The following is a 26,948-nucleotide window of genomic DNA, read 5'->3' as shown; positions in this document are numbered from 1 at the left end:
CCAGAATTTTCAAGGTGGGTATTCAAACGTCAAATGTTATATTTTGCTAATTTCCTCTGTCAATTGAAAGCTGTAGTCTGAAAGGTTGAAGCAAAACTTCGCCTCAAGGGATACATAGGAGGAAACGGCCACCCAAAACTCATAGGTCTGGGATTCCAGGTATCAGAGAAAATTAGCCCTCTCATTCAGTCAGCCCCCCACCAGTGTTCCAGCCCTGCAGTGGGGAACAGGATCTAGGTGCTCTGAGGTTCTTCCCTGGGTAGCCTGTGTCCACCAGTCCTGAGGGCAGGATTGGGCTCTATTCAACCTTGACCTGCAGGCAAACCTCAATGACTGTCAAATGTTTGAAGGCTCAAAGGCAGAGCACTAATTTCCAGAGGGGTCAGAAGAATCACAGAGGATGGACTTTGTCCTGGAGGTATGCTTAATTGATATGTAATCTAACTGGGAAGGCCTACCCCAGACACCTGTGAAATGAACAGATTACTGTAGGAGGGAAAGAGGTGGAGGGAGGTGCCTTTAAGAATCAGTTTTCGGCCGTGGCCTGTTGGCTCAGCGGTAGAGGGTCGTCCCTGCGTGTGGAAGTCCTAGATTTGATTCCCAGTCAGAGCACACAGGAGAAGCGCCCATCTGCTTCTCCACCTTTCCCCCCCCCTCTCCTTTCTATCTCTCTCTTTCCCTCCCTCAGCCAAGGCTCCATTGGAGCGAAGTTGTCCCAGGCTCTGAGGATGGCTCCATGGCCTCTCCCTCAGGCAATGAGGATGGCTCAGGTTGGTCACAGCAGAAGACGCCCCAGATGAGCAGAGCATCACTCCCTGGTGGGCATGCCGGGTGGATCCCAGTCGGGTAAATGAGGGAGTCTGTCTGCCTCCCTGCTTCTCACTTCAGAAAAAATACAAAAAAAAAAAAAAAAAAAAAAAAAAAATCAGGTGTTTTCTTGGGACAGATAATATACTGCTCACAAAAATTAGAGGAAGAAGAATTTGATTTTTTTTTTATTAAACAAGAACATCAGAAGAGCAAAGGACAAGTCAAAGAAAGTTGTTCTATTATGCAAATTAGATGCAAAACCAACTTATTTCATTGGTGAAAATGCACAACTGCATACAAAAGGCTGAAAGTACTGGAGTATCTGCGAAGGAATGGGGGTGGAGGGAAGAATAGGGGAGTGGAAAATGGGGGAGGAGGGCTTAGAGCAGGAAGCAATAAGGGAAAACACCCCTTTGAGGGTCGCATCCAAGGCCACGTTGGTGGCAAGGAAGCTGAAGCCTCCACTACCCCCACCCCCTTTCCTTGAAAACCCAGGTAAGGAACTTTGATTTTGTGCTGTATCCACTCTCCTGTGAAATATTCCAAGGCTAGCGTTAGTGGTTATCATTTACAAATGGAAGCTATTTCTCTAAAAATAATTAAATCCAAGACCTGCTTCTCATAGGATGCAGGCCCTAGGAGTTTATCCCCTGAAACTTCACTTGGAGCAGAACTTAGCCTCCGCAGATAATCAGGCAAAGGGCACAGTTGGAAAGGCAGGACAATCAAAACAGGTCACCTGACGACGCCCTCCTCACACCCAGTCCAAGGCTGGCCTTAGGGCCGACTCCTCCCCGCCCCTCTCATTTCCAGTACGTCTAGGGTGGAATATACGATCCTGACCGCACCAATCCTCGCCTAAGGCTGCCATTTCCCGTTAATACTGGGTCTGGGAGGGAGGAAGTGGAGGTTATTGGTGTCCGGTCATTGCTCGGATTGGGGAGAGCCTCAGGAGGACCTGATGCTGGGAACCCCAGGGAGAGTGGCGCCCCAGACCCCAGGTAGTACCGGTCCGGGAGCTCAAGGAGGCAGGGGCGACCCAGACCCCCACAGCCTGGGTTCCGGCCCGGGCCGGCCCACTTGGAGCTCTGAAAGTCTCTGGCTGGCAGATTTGAACCGTGGAGGCCTAGCGGCCAGGCCGAGGTTCCCAACGGCCATTGGCTGTGGCGGCACCGTGACATCAGTGCTGAGGGGTGCGAGGGGGAGGGCGCGGGCGGAGCCTGGAAGGGGCGTGTCACGGCCGCTACAGCCCTGAAGCCCGGAGAGAGGGTAACAAACGCGGCGCTGACATGGGCCGCCTGCCCCGGAGCCGCGCGGAGCACACCCAGCGAAGAGCGCAGCGGTGCCTGCGCGGCGCTCGCGTCTCTGGGGACTCAGGTAGGCGACTGTGACAGACACCTGCGCCCTGGGAGGCCCGGGTGGGCTCGGCTTGGGGTGGCTTGGACCCTACCTAAGGGGCAGAAAAGGATTGAAAAAGCCGCGATGGAGCTGTGGAGCGGGAACGAGGGCACCGAGACCCCTCTCCGCGCCGCTCCTTCTCACCGCGTCCGCTCGCGGGTGCGGGGCCGGGGATCGGGGACGGGAGCCATGCGTCTTATGTCTGAGCAGAGCGGGATTTGGGGAGGAAGGGGTGGCAGAGAACCGGGCTAAGTCTCACTCCGACTCGATTTTCTCCCCAGCCAGGGCTCTCCCTTCCGGCCGGGGCGCTACTGAGGTGGGGGTGGGGATGGGGGTGCGGTGCGATGGGGGCCCCGCGCTTGAAGGTCCACCCTTGCCCGGGAGTCGGGTGTGTGTGTGTCGGCACAGGCGTCCCCGGCGCGCAGCCTGCGGTCTCCCCGAGGGGGGCGTGTGTGCGCACGGAGTTCTCCATGAAGAAGAACTGGATTATTCGCCTGTCGTGGCGGAGGCGTGTACACGCGCTCTCGCTCTCGTACACACTCCGCAGCACACGCCACCCAATGTCACTGGCTAGGGAGAAGAGGGAACGAGCTGCCTGGAAAGGAATGGCCGAGGAAATACTCTCCCGCCTCTCATCCCCGCCTCCTTCCCTGGCGAGCCCTTCCTTCCCCGCCCGGATCCCGCCCCGCCCGCCTGCCTTCTCTGGGAGACGGTGAGGCCACGACGGGGTGGGGCCCAGCCCAGCGGGCGGCCCCCTAGGAGCCTCGGCTAGGGCTACGCGCGGAGCAGCGCGCCGGCTGCGCCCAGGGCAAAGCGCGTGTGGCGTGGCCGCGGGCGGGGAACGGTTGGTTAATGATTTAATCTCCCGCTTGGGCCAGTGGAGCTCCGAGCGGCAGTTTCTGGCTCCGCCCCCTTCCTGGAGCGCCCCCAGCCGGGAGTGCAAAACTACCCCCTGGTGCGTCCCCCACCAGCTGTCCCGGTGACTACCCTCAGCGGAGAGAGTTGGGTGGTAACCCGGAGCGGGGTGAAAGGACTGAGGCTGGGTGGGCTTCCTGGGAGAGGACCCAGCCCAAGCCTGGGTTGTGCGTGAGGCTGGGGGAGGGGTACCCTCTGCTAACTCAAACCAGATTCCTTGTGTTTCCCCGATGAGATACTACAGCCTGGCTGTGGAAGTTTTATTTCCCTGAGAGAATGGAGGGGAAATCCAATGCTTTTTCTTTTCTTTTTGTCACGCCTTGCAATCTGACCGGCTCCCGAGGCCCCCGGTGGCGTCCGCCGTGCCCATTCTTTGCCCTTGTGTCTGAGTAGTTCAATGGAGAAAGGGTCCCTGAACTGAGAAGCCCCCTGCTCCTCTCTAGAGGGTTTGGGGTGCTAGAGGAGGCTGTCCCTCATCCATTGGTCCAGCCATCTGGACCAGAGAAGGCTTTCCCCATCCAACCAGCGTAAACAATGAGGGGCCCCATTGCAGGAGGGCCTCCCGCATTGCAACTTTGCACAGTCTGGGTTTCTAATAACTCCCCACGCCTCCGCCCCTTTCTAAGGCTGAGGTGGAGGAGGGGACCACCGGCAGGGTGGACTGAATTTTAAGAGAACAAAGAGCTGGGCACAAAGGAAGGGAGAGCTGCGCTGTGGATTTCCCCAGAAGAAGAGGTTGTGGGGCCAGGGCTGGGCCCAGCCAGATCTCTCCATGGCCCCAGGGCTCCCGAAGCATTAAATGGGGCACCTGCATGCCACTTGTGAGGCTCTACCCTTGGGTAGCTAGGGTCCTGCTGTGAGTGTGGGGGTGCCATTTTATTCCAGGTTTCATTAGCCGCTTGTGTGGACAGCCATGTGACCAACAGATTAGTTTATCTCCTCCCAACTTGGACTTCGTCACTCCACTCTTTGAGGACATCTGCTTCTTCCCACAGTGGGGTGTCCAGGGAACCTTGGGAGATACCCATCCTCATTCTCCTGGTCTTCCCGGGGTTCCTGGGAGGGGGCTGGTGTGACAAAATGAGCCTGCTCCCAGGAGGTGGTGGTTTGGGATGAGCCCAAGATCTGATATCTCTCAGAGTTAACCAGCCCCTGGTCACTGATGGCCCCATGCTCACTGATGGCCCAGTGTTTGTGTTATATACAGTGTGTCCATAAAGTCATGGTGCACTTTTGACCGGTCACAGGAAAGCAACAAAAGCCGATAGAAATGTGTGAAATCTGCACCAAATAAAAGGAAAACTCTCCCAGTTTCATACCTATTCAGTGCAGTTTGATGTGGGCTCACACACAGATTTTTTTAGGGCTCCTTAGGTAGCTATCCTGTATAGCCTCTACAGACTCGTCACTGACCAATAGCCTACCAGAACGGGGTTTCTCCACCAAACTGCCAGTTTCCTTCAACTGCTTATCCCACCGAGTAATGTTATTCCTATGTGGTGGTGCTTCATTATAAACGCGCAGATATTCATATTGCACTTTGGTCACGGATTCGAATTTAGCGAGCCACAGAACACACTGAACTTTCCTCTGTACCGTCCACATCTCGACTGGCATGGCTGTGGGCTACTCGGCTTTATACACGGTGTTACGTCATCATCTGCGCATGCGCACATGCTGCCACATCATCCTGCAGGAACTGGGAGGGTTTCCCTTTTATTTGGTGCAGATTTCACATTTCTATCGGCTTTTGTTGCTTTCCTGTGACCGGTCAAAAGTGCACCATGACTTTATGGACACACTGTACTTTCTAGCTGAGGCCTCTTCTTTGATCATTCCTTCCATTTCCTGCGGTTTTTGCCTTTCCCCTCTCATTTCTCTCTCACGCACACCCATGCACTGATGCGGATGTGTGGACTCAACTAGGACAAGAGACCACAGAGACCCTGAAGGATGAGTCTTATCTACAAAATGGGAAAGTGGGGGTGGGGGCAGGGAAGGTGAAAGCTGACCCAGAAGGAGGATCTTAGACTCTTTATAAATCAGGAGCTTTCCCAGAAGGGCCTCGGGTTGGCTCTGGTTCAGGGAGTCCAACCCCCTTCACCTTTGGAGTGGTTGATTGATTTTTGTGGCCAGGACAGGCTGTACCCAGGTGTGGCAGGCAAGGTGTAAGCAACCTCTTTTTCTCTACCCCCCCCCCAACCCCTTCCCCGTTCCGATTGGTTGGGAGTGGAGGGCTCAGAGGCCAGAGCACCCAGGATTGCTGTTGCGCAGTGACTCCATTTGACAGGCGGTTCACAGGCTTAGAGGAGCTTGTCCCTGTGGAGGAGGGAGGAGCCTTCCCTCGGAGGAACTGGATCTGGGTTGATGCCCGAGATAAGGCTTGGGGGTGGAGGGAGACGGGTTGAGCAACCTGGCCCTGGACGCTGAGCGAGCCCAGAGTTCAGGTCTTCTGACCTTGTGTGCTGGGGAGCTTTTCCTTGGCCTTGGGAAAGGGAACCGAACCCTGCAGCTTCTGGCAGAGGGTCCTGAAGGCCAGTTTCAGCCAGGACTTCTGGATGCTCAGGGGAGGATAGGCCCAACCTCTGTCTAGATGGGATGAATGGCCGTGCTGGGAGGGGCCCATGTGTGTAGCTGGACGTGTGGCTTGCAGTGCTAGTGAAGGAAGGTTAGCCATTCGTTTCCCACATTCCCACTCGATGTGTCCCTGAAGCCCCAGCTTGAAACGTGCCTCTCGCAGAACCGTGTGCCTCCTTCCAGTACCCTGCATCAGAGCCTCTCCCAGGCACTGCCAGCTTCCGGTTCGGGGCTCCAGCCTGGGTAGCAGCTCTGGCATCAGAGCCCTCCTTCACTGGGATAGGGGCACTGGGGGTCTTTACCTAGCCCTCGAAGAGAAAGGGTCTTCCTTTCAGGTCAGGTGAGGACGGTTCAGGGCACGTTCATGAACGAAGGCTTACCTTTCTCACCCAGCTCTGCACTGCTGGCATTTCCTCTTCGTGTGTTTTTTGTTTGTTTGTTTTTTGTTTTCTTACCCCAGGGACTGGAGACATCTGAAAAGCAATAGTGCCCAGGCAGGAGAGACCCCTGCCTGTACCCAGGGACAGCCTCTTCGCCCTGGACATTGGGGTGGCCAGTGGCGTCAGCCCCAGCCTCCCTGGGGTAGTCTGGGTTCTCCTTAGACCTGTGGCCATGCAGTTCTCATGGTAGCCGAACCCGATCTGCAGGCCCCAGCCTCAGAGCTCCCCAATGTGACAATGAAGCAGGCCGTGTTTCAGCTCTGTGCCCTGCGCCTCCTTCCCCTTCACCGTCAGGTTCCCATCAGTGTACCCTGTCTCTGTTCCTTAGAATATTGCCCTGGGTCCTTAAGCATCCAGAGGGGTGTGCCCCCCTCCTCGTCCCCATGGGGTTTACGGCTCAGTAAAATAGTGGGAGCAGCGAGGCTGAGAGCACAGGGAAGCTCCGTGGGGCTGGCGGTACAATTTCTAGATGCCTCTAGCGAGGATCTGGGTGGGCCCACAGGACCAGGCAGTATTTCATTAGGGGTGGTGATCATGCTGAGGCTTTATGCATTCTTTGCTGCTGGTAGCACCCAGGGTCCCCCCAAATCCTGAGTAATAGAGGAATGGGAGTAGAGTTTTTCTCCTCTCCCCTGCCCCTCATTTACCTGGTTCAACCTGAAGTCAAACAGAGTTTAAGTCCTGTCTGCGAAGAGGCTGGCTCCTTCATCCCACATCACTGAAGGAGAAAGGGGAAGAGAGGAGGAGGGAAGCCAGGGAAGGGGGTGCACCCAATCTCAGTGAGGTCGTGGGGACTACCGTCTGCGCGAGGCTTCAGAAGCTCGGGGCACGCCCTCCTGCCGCAGTTCCTCCTGGGTACTGTACTACCAGGGACTTGGAAGGGTTCAGCCCTGGGGCCTTTGGGCAACACTGGGTGTGTGTGTCCCAGTTTAGGGGACTGGCAGTGGCCAGAGTGTCGCTGGAGATGCTGGAATTTTTCTCCTCTATTCTACCAGGGCTAGAACAGGGAAGGCATGTGCTGAGAGCGCGTCTGAGCTGGTTCCAGCATCCCCTCTCTAGCAGAGCACACACACAAGGCACTCACCCCCTTTGCATACACATGCGAAAGGCTTTACCTATCCTCGTTAATTTCATCCTGACAGTAAGGTGAAGACATTTATAATGTTATCTATCACTTGGGAAGTTCATGAGGAAACCGAGACGCGAGTAACTCGCCCAGGGTGGCTGAGCAGGCTCGCGTGACCCGGGGAGTCCGGCTCCAGGTCTGGGTCCGAGCTCTGGTGGGACTGAGAAGCAGATTTGCCGGCCTGCTCTGGAGCGCGTCCAGACCACCCAGGCTGCCTCTGGAGACCCCAGATTGTTCTCTTAGTCCACACCCCTCAGCTGAGCACCCTGGTCACTCCTCAGCTGAGCACCGTGGTCTCGGAGAAGCGAAGTGAAACCAAACCAGGCCCCGCAGATCTGATTTGGAGCCCAGCCTCTTCCTGCTGAGGCCCGGAGCAGGAGCTGGGAGCAAGGGCCACTCCCAAGTGAAGCAGACAGTGCGGCCCCTACCAGGGACCCCTCCCCCTCGCCTGGCTCTCCCTCTGGGGGCTTGTGTGGTGGTGAGCTGGGGGCCGCACGTCTCCAGGAAGAACCCTGTAAACAAGTGAAGTTGCAAATGTCCTTGAGTCACCGCCTTCTGGTCCTCTTGACTCCTCATTTGTTGCTTCCTGTCACTCCCAGGTCATGGCTCACTGCCTTATCTTCCCTTCCCCAGCCAACTCCCAGATGGGGAGAGGGGACTTTCTCTCCTCCTGCTGCCTTTCTTCCCAGGCCCACAGCCAGGGCTCTGGGATGAGGAGGGGGAGGTGGCTGCCCGGACAGAGAGGAGGAGCAGAGTGGAGAGAGGGGTCTGTTCCCAGCCCAGGAGGAGCAGGGCTTCCCTTTGGGTTTAGGGGGAGGGTTTTCTATTTCCCAAGACTTATCTGTCCTTACCCTGGAGTGGTGGGGAGTGGGGTGACCAGACTAGAGAGATTTTAACCCAAAATTCTGTGCTACACTATGCATCCTGTGGCTATTCGTGTATACATAACCTTCATAGACCTCAGAGCCCAGGGCCTAATAGTGCTGTGACCCTCCTGATACCCCTGATACAGGAAAAGTAGAAAAGGCCCAGGGTTCAGAATCAGGCAGACCTGGACTCTTCTTCTCGCTCTGTCCTTAGCAACAGTGTGATTTGTGCAAATCATTTAACCTAAGCCTCAGTTTTCTCCTGTGCGGGATGGGGGTGATAGTAGCTCCATGAGATTGTTTGGAAGAAGAAGACATCAGACAAAGTCTTTTAAATGCCAAGGCAGTGTATTATTTTTTAAAAAGGCAGTTTAATCAAAATAAAGCTTGGTACAGAGTATAAAGCTCAATGCTTAGTTCCCTTTTTCATACTTCCCCTGTGACCCATGGTCGGGGGCAGGGGGAGACATCCACCTGAGGCCCATGGGGCGGTCCCGGTTGCCATTTCCCGAGAGGGTTCCTCAGCTCCCCGTCTTGCTAGCGAGCAGAACCCCCACTGGGAGGTGTTGTTCCACATTCTCATTTTACATTTTGAAAACTAGACGGTGAGATTGATTTTAATGCATTACTTAACCTAGTATATCCAAAGTATTGTCATTTCACCATGGAATTAGGAAAATATGAGTAAGATATTTCATATGATCTCTTCATACAATGTCTTCAGAATCCACTGTGTCTTTTATGGATGCCAACCTTCATACTCAATCAGAATTTGGATTTCTAAAATACACAGTTGAAATAGTAGATTCACATTCTCAAGTTGTTTTAAACATACTTAGAATTTCCATTTACTGAATTGGGCATCAATTATTACATTTAACATGATTAAAATTAAATCCAGTTACAAAAACTGAGTTCCTGCCTGACCAGACGGTGGCGCAGTGGATAGAGCCTCGGACTGGGATGCAGAGGACCCAGTTTCGAGACCCCGAGGTCTCAGCTTGAGCATGGGCTCATCTAGTTTGAGCAAAGCTCACCAGCTTGGACCCAAGGTCGCTGGCTCGAGCAAGGGGTTACTTGGCCTGCTGAAGGCCCGTGGTCAAGGCACATATGAGAAAGCAATCAATGAACAACTAAGGTGTCGCAACAAAAAACTGATGATTGATGCTTCTCATCTCTCTCCCTTCCTGTCTGTCTGTCCCTATCTATCCCTCTCTCTGACTCTCTCTCTGTCTCTGTAAAAAAAAAAAAAAAAAAAAAAAAAAAAAAACGGGGAGTAAAGGAGACAGAATTGTTATTCTTTGCAGGTGATGCCATGTGTATGTATTTGCGTGTTTTGAGGTAGAGGCAGAACCCATTCACAAGAGACCATAAAATAACCTACAGAGTAAACGTGACAAGAAACGTGTAAGACTCGAAGGAGGAAAAACCTCAAAATATAACGAACAATGTCTGAATAAATGGATAGGAGGACTTGATGTTGTGATAAAGCCAGTTCTTCCCAGTTTAACTTATTGTTTTCTTTCCATTCCAATATAACCCCATGAGGATGTTTCTAGAGTCCATCTGGAAGACTTGGCTACATTAGCAAAGCCAAGAAAATTTTAGGAAAAAGTTAAAGGTGGGATATTACCCAGTTAGATACTCAAAACATTTTACAGAGAGATAGTGCAGACCTGTTAGAGAGCAGTGAACAGAAGAGGGACTCTGGACTAGGTCCATGCGTGGGTCTGTATGAGATAATTTAACATCTGGTGAAGGTAGGATGTGATACTTAACTCATAAAATTTCTACACGGAGTCAGTAACATTGGTACTTTATTGTTATAGTTGTTTTTTTTTACTTTAAGTGACCCACAATCTTATAAGCCACAGTCATCTCTAGTTTGGTGTATTTCCTTCTAGATTTTCTTTTTTCTATGAGTATTTTTAATTACCTGATAGTTTTAGAAGTGAATATTTTCATAAACTTGGGAGTGTCTTTGCTCCAAGCCAGAAACCATAAAACAGATTTGACTATGAAAAAGCATTCTCTGGGAAGGAAAACAGCAAAATCACCATACTGTAAACGCGTGGATGATAGAGTTGCAGTAATCTTTGCAAACTGTGATGGTCAAAAAGTTTAATGCCTTAATAGTTTAAAGAGCCATACAAGGCCCTGGCCGGTTGGCTCAGCAGTAGAGCGTCGGCCTGGCGTGGGGGGGACCCGGGTTTGATTCCCGACCAGGGCACATAGGAGAAGCGCCCATTTGCTTCTCCACCCCCCCCCCCTTCCTCTCTGTCTCTCTCTTCCCCTCCCACAGCCAAGGCTCCATTGGAGCAAAGATGGCCCGGGCGCTGGGGATGGCTCCTTGGCCTCTGCCCCAGGTGCTAGAGTGGCTCTGGTCGCAGCAGAGCAACCCCCCGGAGGGGCAGAGCATCGCCCCCTGGTGGGCAGAGCATTGCCCCTGGTGGGCGTGCTGGGTGGATCCCGGTCGGGTGCATGCGGGAGTCTGTCTGACTGTCTCTCCCCGTTTCCAGCTTCAGAAAAATACAAAAAAAAAAAAAAAAAAAAAAAAAAAGATCCATACAAGTCCATTGGAAAAGGTAAAGCCCCCTCCCATAGCAAAAGGGGCCACAACCTTTAACAAGCAATTCACAAGAGAAAGGTTATATAGCTGCCAATATAATTTTTTAAATGCTCATCACCCTCATTAGTAATCAAAGAAATGCAAATGACAAGTAAGGGTGGCGGTGATTGTGTTTTCATTTTCGATTTGGGGAGACTGTAACTTGATAAAGCCTTCAGGAAGAACAAGTTAACAATAAGAAACAAGTCATTTTACTCACTTGGAAGTATAGTCCTCCGGAAATAGTTAAGTACTTGAGCAGACTTAGCTGGAAGGATATTTGTTACAAAGTTCAAACAAAACAACCTGGCATTCATCAGAGGCCCACTGGATATAAAACTGAGGCTCTTCGGGCTTAATCTAAAGTACTGAAACAGGATTTACTAACATGTTCATATTTTCACCCAAATGTGAACAATGGTTGGCTCTATTTTTTCATCCACAGGGGAAAGCTCTGCTTGTCTAATAAAAGGGGGAAAATATCTAAATCAGTCCTCTCCAATAGAAGTATCATGCAAGTCCCTTGCATAATTGACTTTTTTTTTTTTTGTATTTTTCTGAAGTTGGAAACGGGGAGGCAGTCAGACAGACTCCCGCATGCGCCCAACCGGGATCCATCCGGCACGCCCACCAGGGAGCGATGCTCCGCCCATCTGGCCATTGCTCTGTTGCATCCAGAGCCATTCTAGGGCCTGAGGCAGAGGCCATAGAGCCATCCTCAGCGCCCGGGCCATCTTTGCTCCAATGGAGCCTTGGCTGCGGGAGGGGAAGAGAGAGACAGAGCGGAAGGAGAGGGGGAGGGGTGGAGAAGCAGATGGGCGCTTCTCCTGTGTGCCCTGGCCGGGAATCGAACCCGGGACTCCTGCACGCCAGGCCGACGCTCTACCACTGAGCCAACCGGCCAAGGCCCATAATTGACATTTTTAACAGCTACAGTTTAAAAAGTAAAATTTAATAGGTGAAACCAACATTTTATACCTATTCGATTCCAAATATTATCTTAACATGTAATCAATATAAAAATATTAATGAGAAGATATTGATGAGCTGTTTTATGTTCTCTCTTTTGTTGTAAGTCTTTGAAGTCTAGTGTGTGCCCTTCAGCACATGCTGGTTTGGACTCACCACATTACAGGGGCTCTTGAGCCACATAAGGCTGCCATATTGGACAGTGTCGGTATAAATTATCAATATTTAATAACCCCTAGAGAGGCAGCAGAAAGTGGAAGTCACTGAGAAGTTCTGGCCTGGACTACTACTGCCTTCCCTGTGCCGGTCACCCGATGGGCCCTGCCTGATAAGGGCCTCGTGTCCAGATCACCCTGGATGGTTCGCCTCCCTCCCCAGTAACGCTGCTGTCCCCTGCGTGCCAGCAGGGCTGCCGGGGAGTGTGCACTCACTGCAGTGGGTGCACGTAGTGAAACTGGGCCTTGTTCACTTTCCTTTTCTTCCAGGAAAAGGGACCAAAGCAGAGGATGTTTATCTCCAGGAAATGGGATGTGCCTGAGAGTGTGACCGGGCAGTGGCACCCTTGAGCCAGTGGGCCTGGTCTGAATTGGCTGGTAGGCAGGGAGGGGGGAGCACACATAGGGTGCCTAGGTTGGGCGATTTTAGGGAAAGAGTTTGGGTCGGGCTCTGGTCTTCCTTCTTTTTTTGGGGGGGGGCAGAGACAGAGAGAGTCAGAGAGAGGGACAGACAGACAGGAAGGTAGAGAGATGAGAAACATCAATTCTTCGTTGCGGCTCCTTAGTTGTTCATTGATTGCTTTCTCATATGTGCCTTGACCGTGGACCTTCAGCAGACCGAGTGACCCCTTGTTCAAGCCAGCAACCTTGGGCTCAAGCTGGTGAGCCTTGCTCAAACCAAATGAACCCGTGCTCAAGCTGGCGACCTCGGGGTCTCGAACCTGGGTCCTCCACATCCTAGTCCAATGCTCTATCCACTGCGCCACCACCTGGTCAGGCTGGTCTTCCTTCTTGGCAGCTGGAAGTACCAAGTAACAGAGGCTGGCGATTGGGGCAGTGCAGGCACAGAAACACTGGAACATACACGGGGAAGTCAGGGCTGCTGCTTCAGGGCAAAAAGGGCAGGTGCTCCCCACCTCTCACATCCCAGGGAATCAGCAAGTTGGGTGGCCCCTCAGAGCAGGAAGCAGGAATGAGATCCAGGTCTTGAGGGCCCATCCGAAAGAACCATGCCTGGAGCATTCCCTGTCCTCCTGTGCATTCTCAACTGGCCATTGAATAGGTGGGGCCAGGGTTGACATACAGAAAATCGTGTGTTCCACGGTCTGACAGAAATGTAGCTGTGAGAGTGAGCGAGGGAAATCACCCCATCTGAGCCTCAGTTTCCCTTCCTGTAAAATGGGGGCATGCATTTACAATGTCTCAGCACAGGCACCCAGTGAACAGGAACTGCTCACAGCATTCCTTCTTCTGCACTTGGCTGGTGGTTGGCCGGGTTGCCTGCAGAGGCTGGAGTGCGGGGGCTGCTGGCTGTCCTGGTGTGACCCCTGCCCTTTCTTACTGTCTCTGCTCCCTGCAGCCATTGGAAGACCTGAGCTGGGCTCAGAAGCCACAGAAGCAGAGCTTTCACCTGCCCAGGGTCTCTTGGACAGGATCCCACCGCTGGTCCCATCCTGGGAGGCTGGCCTCCAGCTAAGAGCTTCAGTGTCACTGGAAATTGGCCAATCTCCGGGGGTGGGGGTGGATGGTTATCTCTCCTCTCCTACTCAGTTGAGACGGCTGGAGCATCAGGAAACAGCTGTTGGGGAGTGAGTTCTTTTGGGGGCGTCCTAAGCTCCCTGTTTTCCCTGAGACCAGGTTGTTACAGATTGCCCACTGTCTCCTCCCAGACAGCTTAGAATAAAATGAGAACCTAATAAACATGTCCAACTTGGGGAGGGGGTTGGGATTCTTGAGGAGAGAGGTAGAAAGAGAACAGACACAAATGGGAGATTTTTCCAAATGAGAGTGGACCTCGACCCATTCTTACCCAGCCCCATGCCACCCCTGTGCTGAGCCCAGAGAACTGAATCAGATTTAAGCTGGTTTCAAAATTAGAAGACTTTTCCATAAGCCTTTGATGTCAAGCTTTGGTATTTTAAAATTATTACCATAGTAGCACCATATGAAAAGAGATGTCTGTTTCAAAATCCTGTTTTCCTGTTCAGCCTGGCATAACTCCTGAACTTCTCTGGTGCCCCTGAAGTCTTCATTCGTGAGGGTGCATTTGTGTGGCATTGTGATCAGCCTGCGAACAAGTGTTAATTCTGCCTTTTCTCTTCCCCTCGGCGCTGTGGGGGACAGCTGTCCAGGCCACAGCAGGGTCTGCACTGCTCCCACTTCCCGTGCCTGTGTGATGACCTGCTGAGTTAATGGTTCATACACTTCCGAGCCTTCTCCTTATGCTTGGCTGTTAGGTTGTGTCCAGTCATTTTGCTATTACTAATAAAGTTTTAATGAGTGCCTGACCTGTGGTGGCGCAGTGGATAAAGCGTTGACCTGGAATGCTGAGGTCGCCAGTTCAAAACCCTGGGATTAACTGGTCAAGGCACATAAGGGAGTTGATGCTTCCTGCTCTTCCCCTCTTCTCTCTCTCTCTCTCTCTCTCTCTCTTCCTTCTCTCCTTTCTAAAATGAATAAATAAAGTCTTAAAAAAAACAAATAAGGCTTCAATGAGTATCTGTCTTTGTGACTGTAAAAGAGTATACTATACTAGGGTAAAAAAAAGTTTCTGGGTAAGTTTCCCACTGTGGAGATTGCTGAAACACTCCTTTTAAAGTCATTATTTAGGTCCTGGCCAACTGACTTAGTCAGTGGTAGAGCATCAGCCCAGCGTGTGGAAGTCCCGGGTTCAATTCCTGGCCAGGGCACACAGGCGAAGCGCCCATCTGCTTCTCCACCCTTTCCCCTCTCCTTTCTCTCTCTCTTCCCCTCCCGCAGCCAAGGCTCCATGGGAGCAAAGTTGGCCCGGGCGCTGAGGATGGCTCCATGGCTTCTACCTCAGGTGCTTGAATGGCTCAGGTTGCAATGGACAATGCCCTAGATGGGCAGAGCATTGCCCCCTGTTGGGCATGCCGGGTGGATCCCAGTTGGGTGCATGCAGGAATCTGTCTCTCTGCCTCTCTGCTTCTCACTTCAGAAAAATACCCCCCCAAAAGTCATTATTTAAAGAAATTGCCATGGTTGCTGGTGCCATGGGGCCATCCCATCCTGGGATCATTTTGACTTTGAGTGGCCCTTGGCCCAGAGTTGTGGACCTTTCTTCCTGCCTGGTGACACCTAGTGCCTGCTGCTCGGGGGGAAGGAGATCCTTCCATCTGCCCTTTCCTAACTCTTATGGGCAAGATGGTCGTGACACTAGCAGGTTTAGCCTGGGGCCTGGCAGTGAGCCAACCCTGAGTTATCTGGGAAAGACCTTTAGAACGGGAGGTGGGAGACCTGGGCTCCAGTGCCACCCGAGTCACTCATCAGTGCCACGACTTTCGGCAGGCACTTTTCCCTGCCCCAACAGTTGGTTACTCTCCAGGGTGTCTTCTGTCTCTCAGTCATGGGAATCTAAAGTCATGGGCCTCATGGATGCCTCAGTGGGTGTTACATGACACTGGATGCTATATTTTAGCAGCCCCAGGAGTGTGCAAGAAAACCCAGATATGGGAAGAAAACACCAGAAATTTCTATGTGAATTGTTTCTAAAAAATTTAAAAGAGGAAACTAAGACTTATTAATTGATGCATGAATTGATACTAGACATGTATATAACCTATAAAAATAAATGTGTTTATATATATGTATACATATATAACACACATAAATTACCCGTTCCATGATTTTTACACTTGATCTTAGCCAAAAGGCCGAGAAGCGATACTGTCCCGTGATTTTTATGTGCTATGGCTAGTTTAGGGGCTAGAGCCCTGGTGTGGGTGGGAGTACAGTCTTGGCTTCAGACCATTGGAAAGTCCCTTCATTTGGTCTCTCCGTCTCTGAGAGTGTGGTCACTACACACCCAGGTAATTTTAAAGAGATATTGACACAGAAATACAGTGGTACAGGAGTTAGACTGGTGATTGTTCACGTTCCCATCCTGGGATTTATTTATTATTTTAACTGGCTGTTTAGGCTCAGGTGATTTTAAGAGAGTGCTTCTTTAACCTCCTGGTGCAGACATTTTCAATTGAGGGCTTTCAGCAAAGCATGTAGAAGAGCTAGAAGATTTTGAGTGGAACTTACGTCGGCTGAAGTCCCAGCACGGCCCCTGTGAGGCCCCTCTGGTGAGATGCAGCGTCGAGGCTCAGGGCATCACCCTTCTCGCTATTCATGTCTGCCCATTGGCCCTGTCTGCTGAGGGAATAAAACAGTCTTCCGTCTTCCCTGGAACTTATCATTGCAAGATAAGGCTGGGGAGCTTTCCAGAAAGCACCGCTCTTCCTCAGATGACTAGAGCCAGAGCCCCTAACCTCTTAGAGAGTTGTGGCCCATGTTACACCGTTTCCTGCACAACCTCCCTTAGTGAGTGGTTCAAGCTGACAGGCGTGACAGGGTGCCTCCCCTGTTCTGTAAGTTCTGCCTAGTGGTGGCATGTTAGCCATGCCCGTGAGAGAAAGGTACATGGCCCACCAGGTGAGACCCACCACTGGAAAAGAACGCCTGGGGGCTTGAAGTGGTCTCGATAGGCCTGGGGTCCCCTTTGATTCTGTTCCTTCTCTCCTCCACCTGGGCCCTCAGCAGCTCCTGGTGTCTCTACCTTCAGAACATGCCCTGAGTGAGGCCTCTCCCTGTCCAGCCCCTTACTGACACCTGCGTCCTTGTCCTGGCCCCCTTCCTCTTGCTCTGAAGTCCTGCCTCCCCTCCTCTGTGCCTCCAGTGCCAGCAGCAGCCATGGGAACGTCCAAATATGAAGGTTGGTCGGCTTGCCTGCTTAGAAACCACTACTGGGTCACCTTATGCCCCTAGATCACCATCCAAACGCCTACCTGGTCCTACAGATAGGACCCTTAGTGACCGGGACCCTGGGTTTTCACACTGTCGCTCAAACATCACAAGTATGTTTCTACTTCAGAGCCTTTACTGACACTATTCTGTCCGCCGGCATGCTCGTGGCAGCCTGGTTCTTTCTCATCATTCAGTTCCCAGCCCACGGCGCCCCTCCATCCAAGGGGCCTCGCCAGCTCATGACTCTGACACTCACTCGCATCACCCCGTTTTCCTCCTGATGGTGAGGATTACAGGGTAGTGGGTTTTTTTTTGTATTTTTCCAAAGCTGGAAACAGGGAGGCAGTCAGACAGACTCCCGCATGTGCCCCACCGGGATCCACCCGGCATGCCCACCAGGGGCTGATGCTCTGCCTATCTAGGGTGTCACTCTGCTGCAACCAGAGCCATTCTAGTGCCTGAGGCAGAGGCCACAGAGCCATCCTCAGTGCCCAGGCCAACTTTATCCAATGGAGCCTTGGCTGCGGAAGGGGAAGAGAGAGACAGAGAGGAAGGAGAGGAGGAGGGGTGGAGAAGCAGATGGGCCCCTCTCCTGTGTGCCCTGGCCGGGAATCAACAGGTAGTGTTTTGTCGGCCTCTTGACAGCCTGGCTCCCCACCCACCCACACTCACCCTGCAAGTGTGTGGGGAAGGCAGGGGCGTGGCCATCTTGTTTTCACTGCTGTCTCCAGGGCCTTGAAAAGTAGGAGGAAATTGGTGGGGATGCAATAAGTCCATGAATGAGAGGGAGGGACAGAGAAAGGATGGAAAGGGAAGGGAAGGAAAAGAAAAAGAAATGAAGTATTGCCTGATCAGGCGGTGGCACAGTGGATAGAGTGTCGGACTGGGATGCGGAAGGACCCAGGTTCGAGACCCCGAGGTCCCCAGCTTGAGCACGGGCTCATCTAGTTTGAACAAAGCTCACCAGCTTGGACCCAAGGTTGCTGGCTCGAGCAAGGGGTTACTCGGTCTGCTGTAGCCCCACGGTCAAGGCACATATGAGAAAGCAATGAATGAACAACTAAGGTGTCGCAATGAAAAACTGATTATTGATGCGTCTCATCTCTCTTCGTTCCTGTCTGTCCCTATCTATCCCTCTCTCTCTGACTCTCTCTCTCTGTCTCTGTAAAAAAAAAAAAAAAAAGAAGTATCATGTAGTTATTCCAAGCTACAAATGCAGCACCCCCTCCTGTGAAGCCGTGTTGTGTGGTGTGGAATCAGTGGATGGTTAGAGCAGCTCGGGAGACTGGAGGGGCTGCTGCACAGTGGCCGTGGGTGTGGACGTGTGAGTACTCCGTGTGCAGGGTGAGCTGCGGGTCAGCTGAAAAGGGGGAGGCCTGCTTGGCTGTCCCAGGAGAATTCGGGTCAGTATCCAGGCCTGGGACTTCGGATTACGTTGGTCCAGCATGTCCTGCTGTCTGTCCAGTGGCTGGGCTAGCCGATCTGGGACACCAGGGTGAGTCATGGGTCTCTGTCGTCCCAGGACTGGATTGGAGCGGAGCGGAGCCCGAGGGTGTGGCTGGAATGGACTGACCAGGGCTTTGGACTTCGGTGGCTTCTGCCTCGAAGGAATGATCTGTGGTCAGTGGGGCCGAGGGCAGAGGAATCTGGCTCCACCAGAGGCGGGAGGAGCCGGGCAGAGCGGTGAGTACTCCTCAGGTTTCCTCCTCTCTGCCAGGAAAGCAGGATGCGGCTTCCGGGGTGGGTGTGGTGTCCCTCCGTGAAGGGCTCTGGGGAGTGGCTGCTCTGTCCTCTGCAGCCTATTTTAGCCACTTCCCCAGAGCTGAGTCATGTACTTAGCGACACCCCCCCCCCCAAAGCCATGGCGCCCACCCAGGATGGGGCCCAGCTACCTGCTTGTATTTGAACTCCATGTTCTTATCTCCTCACCCCCAGATTGTTCTGTAAGAAGCTTAGGGTGAAGATGCCACTCTGGGGCCTAAAACAACCCTGTGAGTTCCCACCAACCCTCACGCCTGGCTTGTCCGGGTTGCCCTCGAGCTCTAGGGTCCCAGAGACCCAGCTCTCGCCCGCTCCCCGAGACTGTGGGATCCTGCAGCCCCGCCTCACTGGGCTGTGGGACAGGTGGGTGGCCATCTAAGCCCCAGCTCTTGGAACCTTTTCGTGCTGGATATTGAAGATGGTTTGGGTTTCCACAAACCACAAGGACGCGTTCCCACCCCTGGGGAGTGAGACCACAGGCAGCAGAGAGCACTAGCCAGACCTGTCTCTGACTTCTTGGGGTGTTGGGCTGCATAGCGTCCTGGGTATCCCCAGGCTGGTGTCGGGATTTCCCTGCTGGGCCCTGTCTGGTGCATAGCCCTGCCCCTGAGGATATGCTTGCTACAGAAGGTACTTATGGGAGGCTGAGAACTCCTGTCCTGTAGCCATGCGGCCAGGATGCCCCCTCCCTGTGCGTGGTCACAGGGGTCTGCATCATCCCTTCTGAGCCCTGGGCAGTGGGGCCTGCGGTTTCCCTTTTTCTCTCTAACAAGCACTTAAGATCGGAAACCACAGGCTTGAAGTTGCTTACTGGGTCTGGGGATTCCTGCCCAGCCGTTGAAAGCCTTATGCAATCTGGAAGTTTGTCACTGTTCCCACAGTTCTGATCCTGTCCCCCCCCCTCCCTGCCCCCTCTCTCCCTTTCTCTTTGTGTTTGTTTACCTTTTCAGGCGTCCCCAAACTACAGCCCGCGCATGCAGCCCCCTAAGGCCATTTATCCAGGCCCCACTGCACTTCCAGAAGGGGCACCTCTTTCATTGGTGGTCAGTGAGAGGAGCACTGTATGTGGCGGCCCTCCAGCGGTCTGAGGGACAGTGAACTGGCCCCCTGTGTAAAAAGTTTGGGGACCTCTGGATGATTCACGGTCACCTGTGTGTTCTCACTGCTGGGCTGTGGTTCTTAGCCCAGGGGTGAGGGTGACCCCACCCTCCAGGGGACACTTGGCATTTCTGGGGACATTTTGGTTATCACAACTGGGAAAGTGATGCTGTTGACATCTAGTGTATGGAGGGCTGGGTTCTCGCCTAACGTCCTGCCATGTCCTATGTGTGGGACAGCCCCCATCACAAAGAGTGATCTGGCTCAAAGTGTCGGAGTCTGCTCTAGGGTTATACTAGAACTTTCTCAAGAGAGCACCCAGGCTTCTCCTTTCTCCGGACTCTACCCTGCCCCCCAGCCAGAAGTGAGGAGGGCTGCTTATTTGGTCACGGCCTAAGGCCTGGTGTGGGGGAGAAAGGGCACTGGACGTGAACAATGGTGAGGGGATGACCCTAAGGCCAGTGCATTTCATGTGTCTAGTTTAGGGGTTAGCAAACTGGCCCAAAGGCCAAATCCGGCTCACCACTTGTTTCTGTAAATAAAGTTTTATTGGGCCTGACCAAGCAGCGGCACAGTGGATAGAGCGTCGGACTGGGATGCGGAGGACCCAGGTTCAAGACCCCGAGGTTGCCAGCTTGAGAGCAGGCTCATCTGGCTTGAGCATAAAGCTCACCAGCCCAAACCCAAGGTCGCTGGCTTGAGCAAAGGGTTACTCGGTCTGCTGAAGGCCCGCGGTCAAGGCACATATGAGAAAGCAATCAATGAACAGCTATCGTGTCGCAACGAAAAACTGATGATTGATGCTTCTCATCTCTCTCTGTTCCTATCTATCCCTCTCTCTGACTCTCTCTCTGTCCCTGTTAAAAAAAAAAAAAAGGGTTTTATTGGGACACAGCCATACCCATTTTTTCACATAAAATCAACTGTTGCTTTCCTGCTGCAAACATGGTTGCATATCTGCGATAAAGATACTTTTAGCCACAAAGTCTAGAATCTTTACTCTCTGGCCCACTATAGAAAATGTTGACCAATCCTTGGCCTAGACAGGAGGGAGGGTTCAGGTTTAGGGTGGAAGAAGCTACTTTTCCTAGGATTTTAGAAAATATATATTTTAGATTTTATTTATTCATTTTTAGAGAAGGGGCGGGGGTGGGGGGAGAGAGAGAGAGAGGAGGAACGGGAAGCATCAACTCCTATATGTGCCTTGACCAGGCAAGCCCGGGGTTTCAACCGGCAACCTCAGTGTTCCAGGTCGATGCTCTATCCACTGCGCCACCACAGGTCAGGCTACTTTTCCTAGGATTGGGTGAGAGGAAGAAAGAGTGAGAAGGGAGAGCTGCCCAACAGAGTGGGTCATCTCAAGGCCTTCCAGGACGGTTCTAACCTGCCTCTGAGCCCCACCCAGGTCACCTGTGTTCCAGGACTACCCTGGAGCCGGGCTCCCACAACCAGCCCCAGAGAACTTTGTTTGCTGTATGACTTCCTGGGGGGAAGAGGGACACTTCCTGGTGGGGGAGCCGGGAGCCTGGGAGTCAGCAGCTGGGCAAGGAGAGCATGGGAATAGCGTGAGAGGACAGGGGTCGGGTGGGGGGCCCTGGAGCCAGACTGGGTTGAAGTGGAGCCAGCATTGCCATTGGCCTTGAGAAAGCGAAAGGGAGAAACGAAGGGGGAGGGGAGGGGCTGGCCTTTTGTCAGGTGTTTGAGACCAGCTGTGCCATGCACTGCTCGGTGGGATTCACTGGTGAACAGCCGGTCAGAACCCTCTGGAAGCTCCTAACCCTGTGGGAAATGACAGGCCAGCGGGCGGGGGTGGGATGTAACTGTACCTTCTGGGAGAGGGGACATCCAAAGTGCTGGGGGCAGAGAGGTAGCTGGGAGGACTCTACCTGGCTAAGGACAGTCTCCCCAAAGAAGTGACATCTCAGCTGAGCCCTGAAGGATGTTGGGTGAGCCGAGCGACAGAAGGTTCAGGTGGGGGACTGCGTGTGTCCAGGCCTGGGACCCAGCAGAGGGAAACCCAGGGCTGGAGCAGCGAGCGGTGGCTGCAGGGATGGCCCCGCTGGACCGAGGGGTCTGCACTGGGGAGTCCTTGTGCTTTAGCTACACGGTCAAAGGTGGACAGAAGAGGGACACAGGGGACGCAGGAAGACCTGTTGGGCTGATGTCAGGGGCCAGGTGGGATGTGGTGGCCTAGCTTGGGGACAGTAGCTGGGGGTGAGAAAGAAACGTGAGTGGGGCGCCCATGGTTGAGCTTTTTGCATCTGGAAGGATGGGTCTCCAATGAGCGTGCTGCTGAGAACTGTGCTGTTAGCAGGACTGGGGACCCAGCACCACCACTCACCCACCACACTTCGTTAAGTCTCCACGCCCTTCTCTCTCCACCTGGCTCAGTCCTGTGCTGCTAGGTTCAGCATTTGGGGCAGGTCCCTCCTCAGGGAAAGGGGCTGATTTGGCTCCCACACTGAACTTCAGCTTGGCCCTTGCCAAGAGCTGCGTGGGTGGTGCCTCATGCTTTCAGATGGCCCTTTGCTGTTCTTTTCTTGGGGCAAACACCTGGGAGTCTTCAGATCCAAGGGGGCCTGGGTCATCTAGGTCTAATCCCTGCCTCCTTCCTCCCCTAGTGATTAAAGAAATTGGGAGTCTTTCAGTCTTGATCTTCCCAAAGGGCAGAGGGTGGATCCTTGACAAAGAGCTTGGGGCCCCATGATGAAGACAGCGCAGGCGGGATCCTCATTTGAGGGACACCCAGCAAGGACGGGAAGGCTGGGGAGCTGGTTCTGTGAATCCTGGCGGCCCCACCCCAATTCTGATTCAGAAAGTGAGCGAGGCCGCCCACAGATGTTGAGGTGCCAGGCAGCGTCTCCCTGGGGCCCATCCTGCCCTCTCCCTCCTCTGAGGATTGTGACTCAGCTTGAGGTATCCACTAACTTCACAGGGATTGAGGTCAGACAGCAGGGAGAACTTCCAGCCTGTCTCCAGACTCGCTGTTCAGAGGAGTCTAGTCATAGAGGCAGTCTCTTTTCCTACCCTGCTTTGTGGAATCAATCGTGCATTTCCACAGCCTTAAATGTGGTCCTGTTGGCTCTGGCAGCAACCTGCTTGGGAGGAGGTGTGGAGGGTGGAGAGACATTGTCCTTTAGAAGAAAGGTCTCTTTCTCTCTCAAGCTTCAGGGAATGTGTGTCTATGGCTCCTTCAACTCCAAACAATTTTGTGAAAAGCACTCCCCTGACCTGAGAACCTGTGGATGAGGAAAGAGGCGGGGTTATGAAATTGACTGCTGGCTCATTTTATATTGTTTCAGTTTTGATGGGAGCTGGGGTTTGAATAAGAGCCCACAGGCAGATGGGCTTTTGTGCTGAGGCCAGCCCAGGTTAACCCTTTCCTGTTCTCTTCCCGCAGCTCTATGAGCCCTTCCTCATCGCCTCCTCCACCCGCCGGACTGCACATCTGATCCCGGACCTGCCTGCTGCCTGGGGAGACAGTGCCTCCCTTTCCCTCGGGCAAGATGCCCATCCTCAAGCAGCTGGTATCCAGCTCCGTGCACTCCAAACGCCGTTCTCGCGTGGACCTCACGGCCGAAATGATCAGTGCCCCACTGGGCGACTTCCGCCACACCATGCACGTGGGCCGGGCAGGGGACGCCTTTGGGGACACCTCCTTCCTCAACAGCAAGGCCGGCGAGCTCGACGGTGAGTCCCTGGATGAGCAGGCGTCCTCCTCGTCCTCCAAACGCAGCATCCTGTCCCGGAAGTTTCGGGGCAGCAAGAGGTCACAGTCAGTGACCAGGGGTGACCGGGAGCAGAAGGACATGTTGGGCTCACTGAGGGACTCGGCCCTGTTTGTCAAGAACGCGATGTCCCTGCCCCAGCTGAATGAGAAGGAGGCCGCAGAGAAGGGCTCCAGCAAGCTGCCCAAGAGCCTGTCATCCAGCCCCGTGAAGAAGGCGAATGCCGGGGAGGGTGACCAGGAGGCGGCCCATGGGGAAGAGGTGCCCCGGCGGAATGGGGCCACTGCCCCCCACTCCCCTGACCCGCTCCTCGACGAGCAGGCCTTCGGGGACCTGACTGATCTGCCCATCGTGCCCAAAGCCAGCTTTGGGCTGAAGCATGCAGAGTCCATCATGTCCTTCCACATTGACCTGGGGCCCTCCATGCTAGGTGACGTCCTGAGCATCATGGATAAAGAGGAGTGGGAACCGGAGGAGGAAGATGGCGGTTACCACGGCGACAAGGACCCGGGCAGCCTTCCCAAGGCTCCCCCTTCTGGGTTGGCCGCGGCCCCTCCCCTGGCCAGGCAGGAAGGCAAGGCTGGCGGGGACTGGGACTCGCCCCTGGTGCCTCAGGCCCTGCAGGATGAGGGGTGGGCAGCAGCGGCCCCCAGTCCCGGCTCGGCCCGCAGTGTGAGCAGCCACACCACGCGGGATAGCAGCTCCCTGTCCAGCTGCACGTCAGGCGTCCTGGAGGAGCGCAGCCCTGCCTTCCGGGGGCCAGACAGGGCCCGGGCCACTCTCCCCAGGCAGCCGGACAAGGAGTTCTCCTTCATGGATGAGGAGGAGGAGGATGAGATCCGAGTGTGAGGCAGGAGGAGGTGGGGCTCCACTCTCTTGGCTTCATCTGTGTGCCCCCCGCAAGCCCACCACCACCTTCCCCTAACTTGCAGGGGCAACCAAGAGCCTGGCTTCCGCCACAGACCCTGGACCTCATGGATGAGGGGCATTGGCCAAGCCTGGGGCCCATGGCGGACTTGGGAGCTGGCCCGGGTGCCGACCGGGTGTTTGACTGTCACACCCCTGGCCTCCCTTTGCACTGTGGGACAGTACTGGGTCCTTGCAACAGGAATCGGTTTTCTCTTGGCCTCTTTGGCCATGTTGGCCTCGAACAGATGCCAGATGTCAATGAGTTCCTGCCTTGCCACCTTCAGCCAAGCCGATCAGCTAAGGGGCGACCTTGGTGCCAGGGCTAAGGACACTGGCTCTCCTTTTCTCCCCTGGAATGTCTGCTGTGACCTGGCAGTGACTTCCCTGGGTCCATGTGTGTCACAGGAAGAATGGGGTGGGCACACGTCCTGGGCCCCCCCCCTCCCCTGCCAGGCCCCAGCACGGGAAGCCTGAAGCCCCTTGGAGTAAAGCCGGACTGAATTGAACACTAAATGCTGTCCCTTCTAGGGGAAAAGAACAGGGCGGGGAGCGGAAGGGAGGCCCCTGGGCTCCTTGAGTTTTCAAGAAGGGGCCCTTGTAAGGATGGCGCTAGGAACAGGCTGTGGCAGTCGCTCAGCCCGTATGGGTTGGTTTGTTTTTTCTTGTTATGTTTAAATCTTTCTAGAGCAGCATAAGGAACAGTTTAGTAGGTCCACCACCTGAGGGAACTTCAACTCCTTTTAGACACCTTTATACTAAGTGCTTCCAGACTTTATTTAGACTTGTGTGGGGTGGGCGTCTGTGTGTGTGTCCCCCTCCACCCATAGCTATTAACAGCTGAAGGCAGACAGTGTAGAATATTGCTGGAAAATGACTTTTTAAAAGTAATATATCATTTCTGTGGGGGATAAAAGATCCCCCCCCCCTACTGACTACTCCTTCCTTTCCCAGGTCTCTGTAGCTCCGCCCCTCCCCGACTTCTGGGGCAAGGGCGCTGAAGGTATATAGATGCAGGCTTGCCTGATTTAGTAACACAACAAAACAGAATGTTGAGTTAAATGAGAATTTCAGGCATACTCATATTAAAAAACTTGTTTTTCTTCTGAAATTCAGATTTAACACTATGTTCTATAACCCCGCCCACAGGGATTGAATAGGCACCTTGAGTGTCAGCCCTGGTGGTTAACTGATCATTGATTTTTCTGACCCACCTGTACCCCCTGTAGCCAGTGGGAGGGCGGGGGGGCTGACTGCACAGGATCCAGCCATGGCGGGTGGGGGGGACTGACTGCACAGGATCCAGCCAGGGCGGGTGGGGGTGGCCACCCCAGCGTCCCATTTTCCGCCAGATCCTGACTCAGACACTAACTTAGTTCCTGATTCCAGTACCCTGTGGGTGCTCAGTTTCAAGTAATGTAGCCAGCTGCCCTTGAAACCCATCCAGACGGTGGTCAGTTCCAGAGTCTGAACTGTATATTTTTTTCATGATATTGTTAAAAACAGTGAGGCGACATTAAAAAGCCCTATAGCATATCTGGTGTCTGTGCTTTGGGGGAGTGCTATTGTGGGATGTGGGTGGGTGGGGATGAGGGTGCAGAATTGGGGTCCCTTGGCTGCCTGTGCCCCAGTGCTCGGGGGCCTAGGTAGCTTCTCTCTCAGCCCCTTTGAGGCCCTTGCGGCCTGCAGGACTCTCCACCCTCTCTCGGCCTAGGCAGGCCTCAGGGGCTCTTAAACTTTGGTGTTCCAACTGCCACTTACCCGTTGGGGGCCTCGGGCACTTCTTCAGTTGGCTGCTTTGTGTCTCATTCTCCTCACCTGTTAATGGGGATCTGGCTGGTCCTGCAGGGCTGGGCTGCCCACAGTCTCTGACCTGGTGTCTGCATGCCTGTTATTAAACCGAGAGAGGCTGTGTTCTCAGCCCCAGGTGCCACCACGCGTGGGGTCTGTCCCCACCAGGACACAGCAGGTGCCTTCTACTATTTGACCTGGAAAGTCAACGTACAGGTGATATGGTGTTCTTATTCAGCCTCGTGGCCCAGTGAGGTAGACTCTGGTGTTCCCATTTTACATGCTAGGAGCCACTTGGCTACTTCCTCCAAATCACCAGGTGAGAACCAGAACATTACTGACTGAAAATGCTTTCTCCTATCACTTGCCCCGAAGCTTCATTCCTTGGGAAACAGGTCAGGGGTGTGTCTGCCCTGGGTGGGGACCCAGTGGTGACTCCCCCAGCCCCTCTCCTGCCTCACCCCCTTCCCTCCTTGATGCCCACATTCCCCTCTGCTGTGGCGTATCTGAGAAGGGAACCGCAGCCTGGGTGGCACTGCGCTGGCTGCTCGCTGACGCCCCTCGCACTCCCTCCTCTCCACGCAGGCCCAGTGTGACAGACAGGTCCCAGAAATCTGTCCCTTTCCCAGCACTGACAGAAATTTGGGCTGCATGTGTGCTTTCTCTGGAAAACAATTAAAGCATAATTAAAATATCCCTCTGTCCCTAGACTGACTCATTAGAGCTAATGAGGGACGTGGCTGAGACTGGGGTTATACACAGACAGTATTGTGGCCCCAAGGGCCAGACCACGACCAGGCACACATCCCCAGCCCAGCAGGAGTGCCGGGGCCCTGGGGCCACACTCCAGCTCTAGGCAGCTGCAGAGGAATACAATGCTCAGTGAGGCCCAGGCAGGTGCAGAACAGCACCTGAGAGGGGGCTGTGCTTCCCAGATGGTGCAAACCGGACAACCTTTTCAGGTGTATGCTGTGTTCATATCCCTCGC

The 26,948-nt window shown here is 53.8% G+C and overlaps 1 protein-coding gene across 2 annotated transcripts; it reads left to right on the top strand.

Moving 5' to 3' along the window:
- Positions 1–1,645: 1,645 nt before the first annotated feature.
- CDC42EP4 (CDC42 effector protein 4) lies at positions 1,646–25,705 on the top strand. 2 transcript variants are annotated; one of them, XM_066235087.1, is made up of 3 exons: positions 1,646–2,187; positions 18,199–18,359; positions 22,936–25,705. In XM_066235087.1, the coding sequence occupies exon 3, from the start codon at positions 23,042–23,044 to the stop codon at positions 24,110–24,112; it is 1,071 nt and encodes a 356-aa protein (XP_066091184.1). In that variant the 5' UTR covers positions 1,646–2,187; positions 18,199–18,359; positions 22,936–23,041; the 3' UTR covers positions 24,113–25,705. The 2 variants fall into 2 exon arrangements, with proteins under 2 accessions (XP_066091184.1, XP_066091183.1); XM_066235086.1 differs by lacking the exon at positions 18,199–18,359.
- Positions 25,706–26,948: the final 1,243 nt, after the last annotated feature.

This window comes from Saccopteryx bilineata, chromosome 6 (assembly GCF_036850765.1).
Source record: "Saccopteryx bilineata isolate mSacBil1 chromosome 6, mSacBil1_pri_phased_curated, whole genome shotgun sequence".
Lineage (NCBI taxonomy): Eukaryota > Metazoa > Chordata > Mammalia > Chiroptera > Emballonuridae > Saccopteryx > Saccopteryx bilineata.
The sequence above is the reverse complement of the archived record's forward strand: the minus strand, read 5'-3'. Positions and strand labels throughout refer to the sequence as shown.

Coding starts and splice junctions, on each gene's coding strand:
- CDC42EP4 (XM_066235086.1), top strand. CDS start 23,042: ATGCCCATCCTCAAGCAGCTGGTATCCAGCTCCGTGCACTCCAAACGC.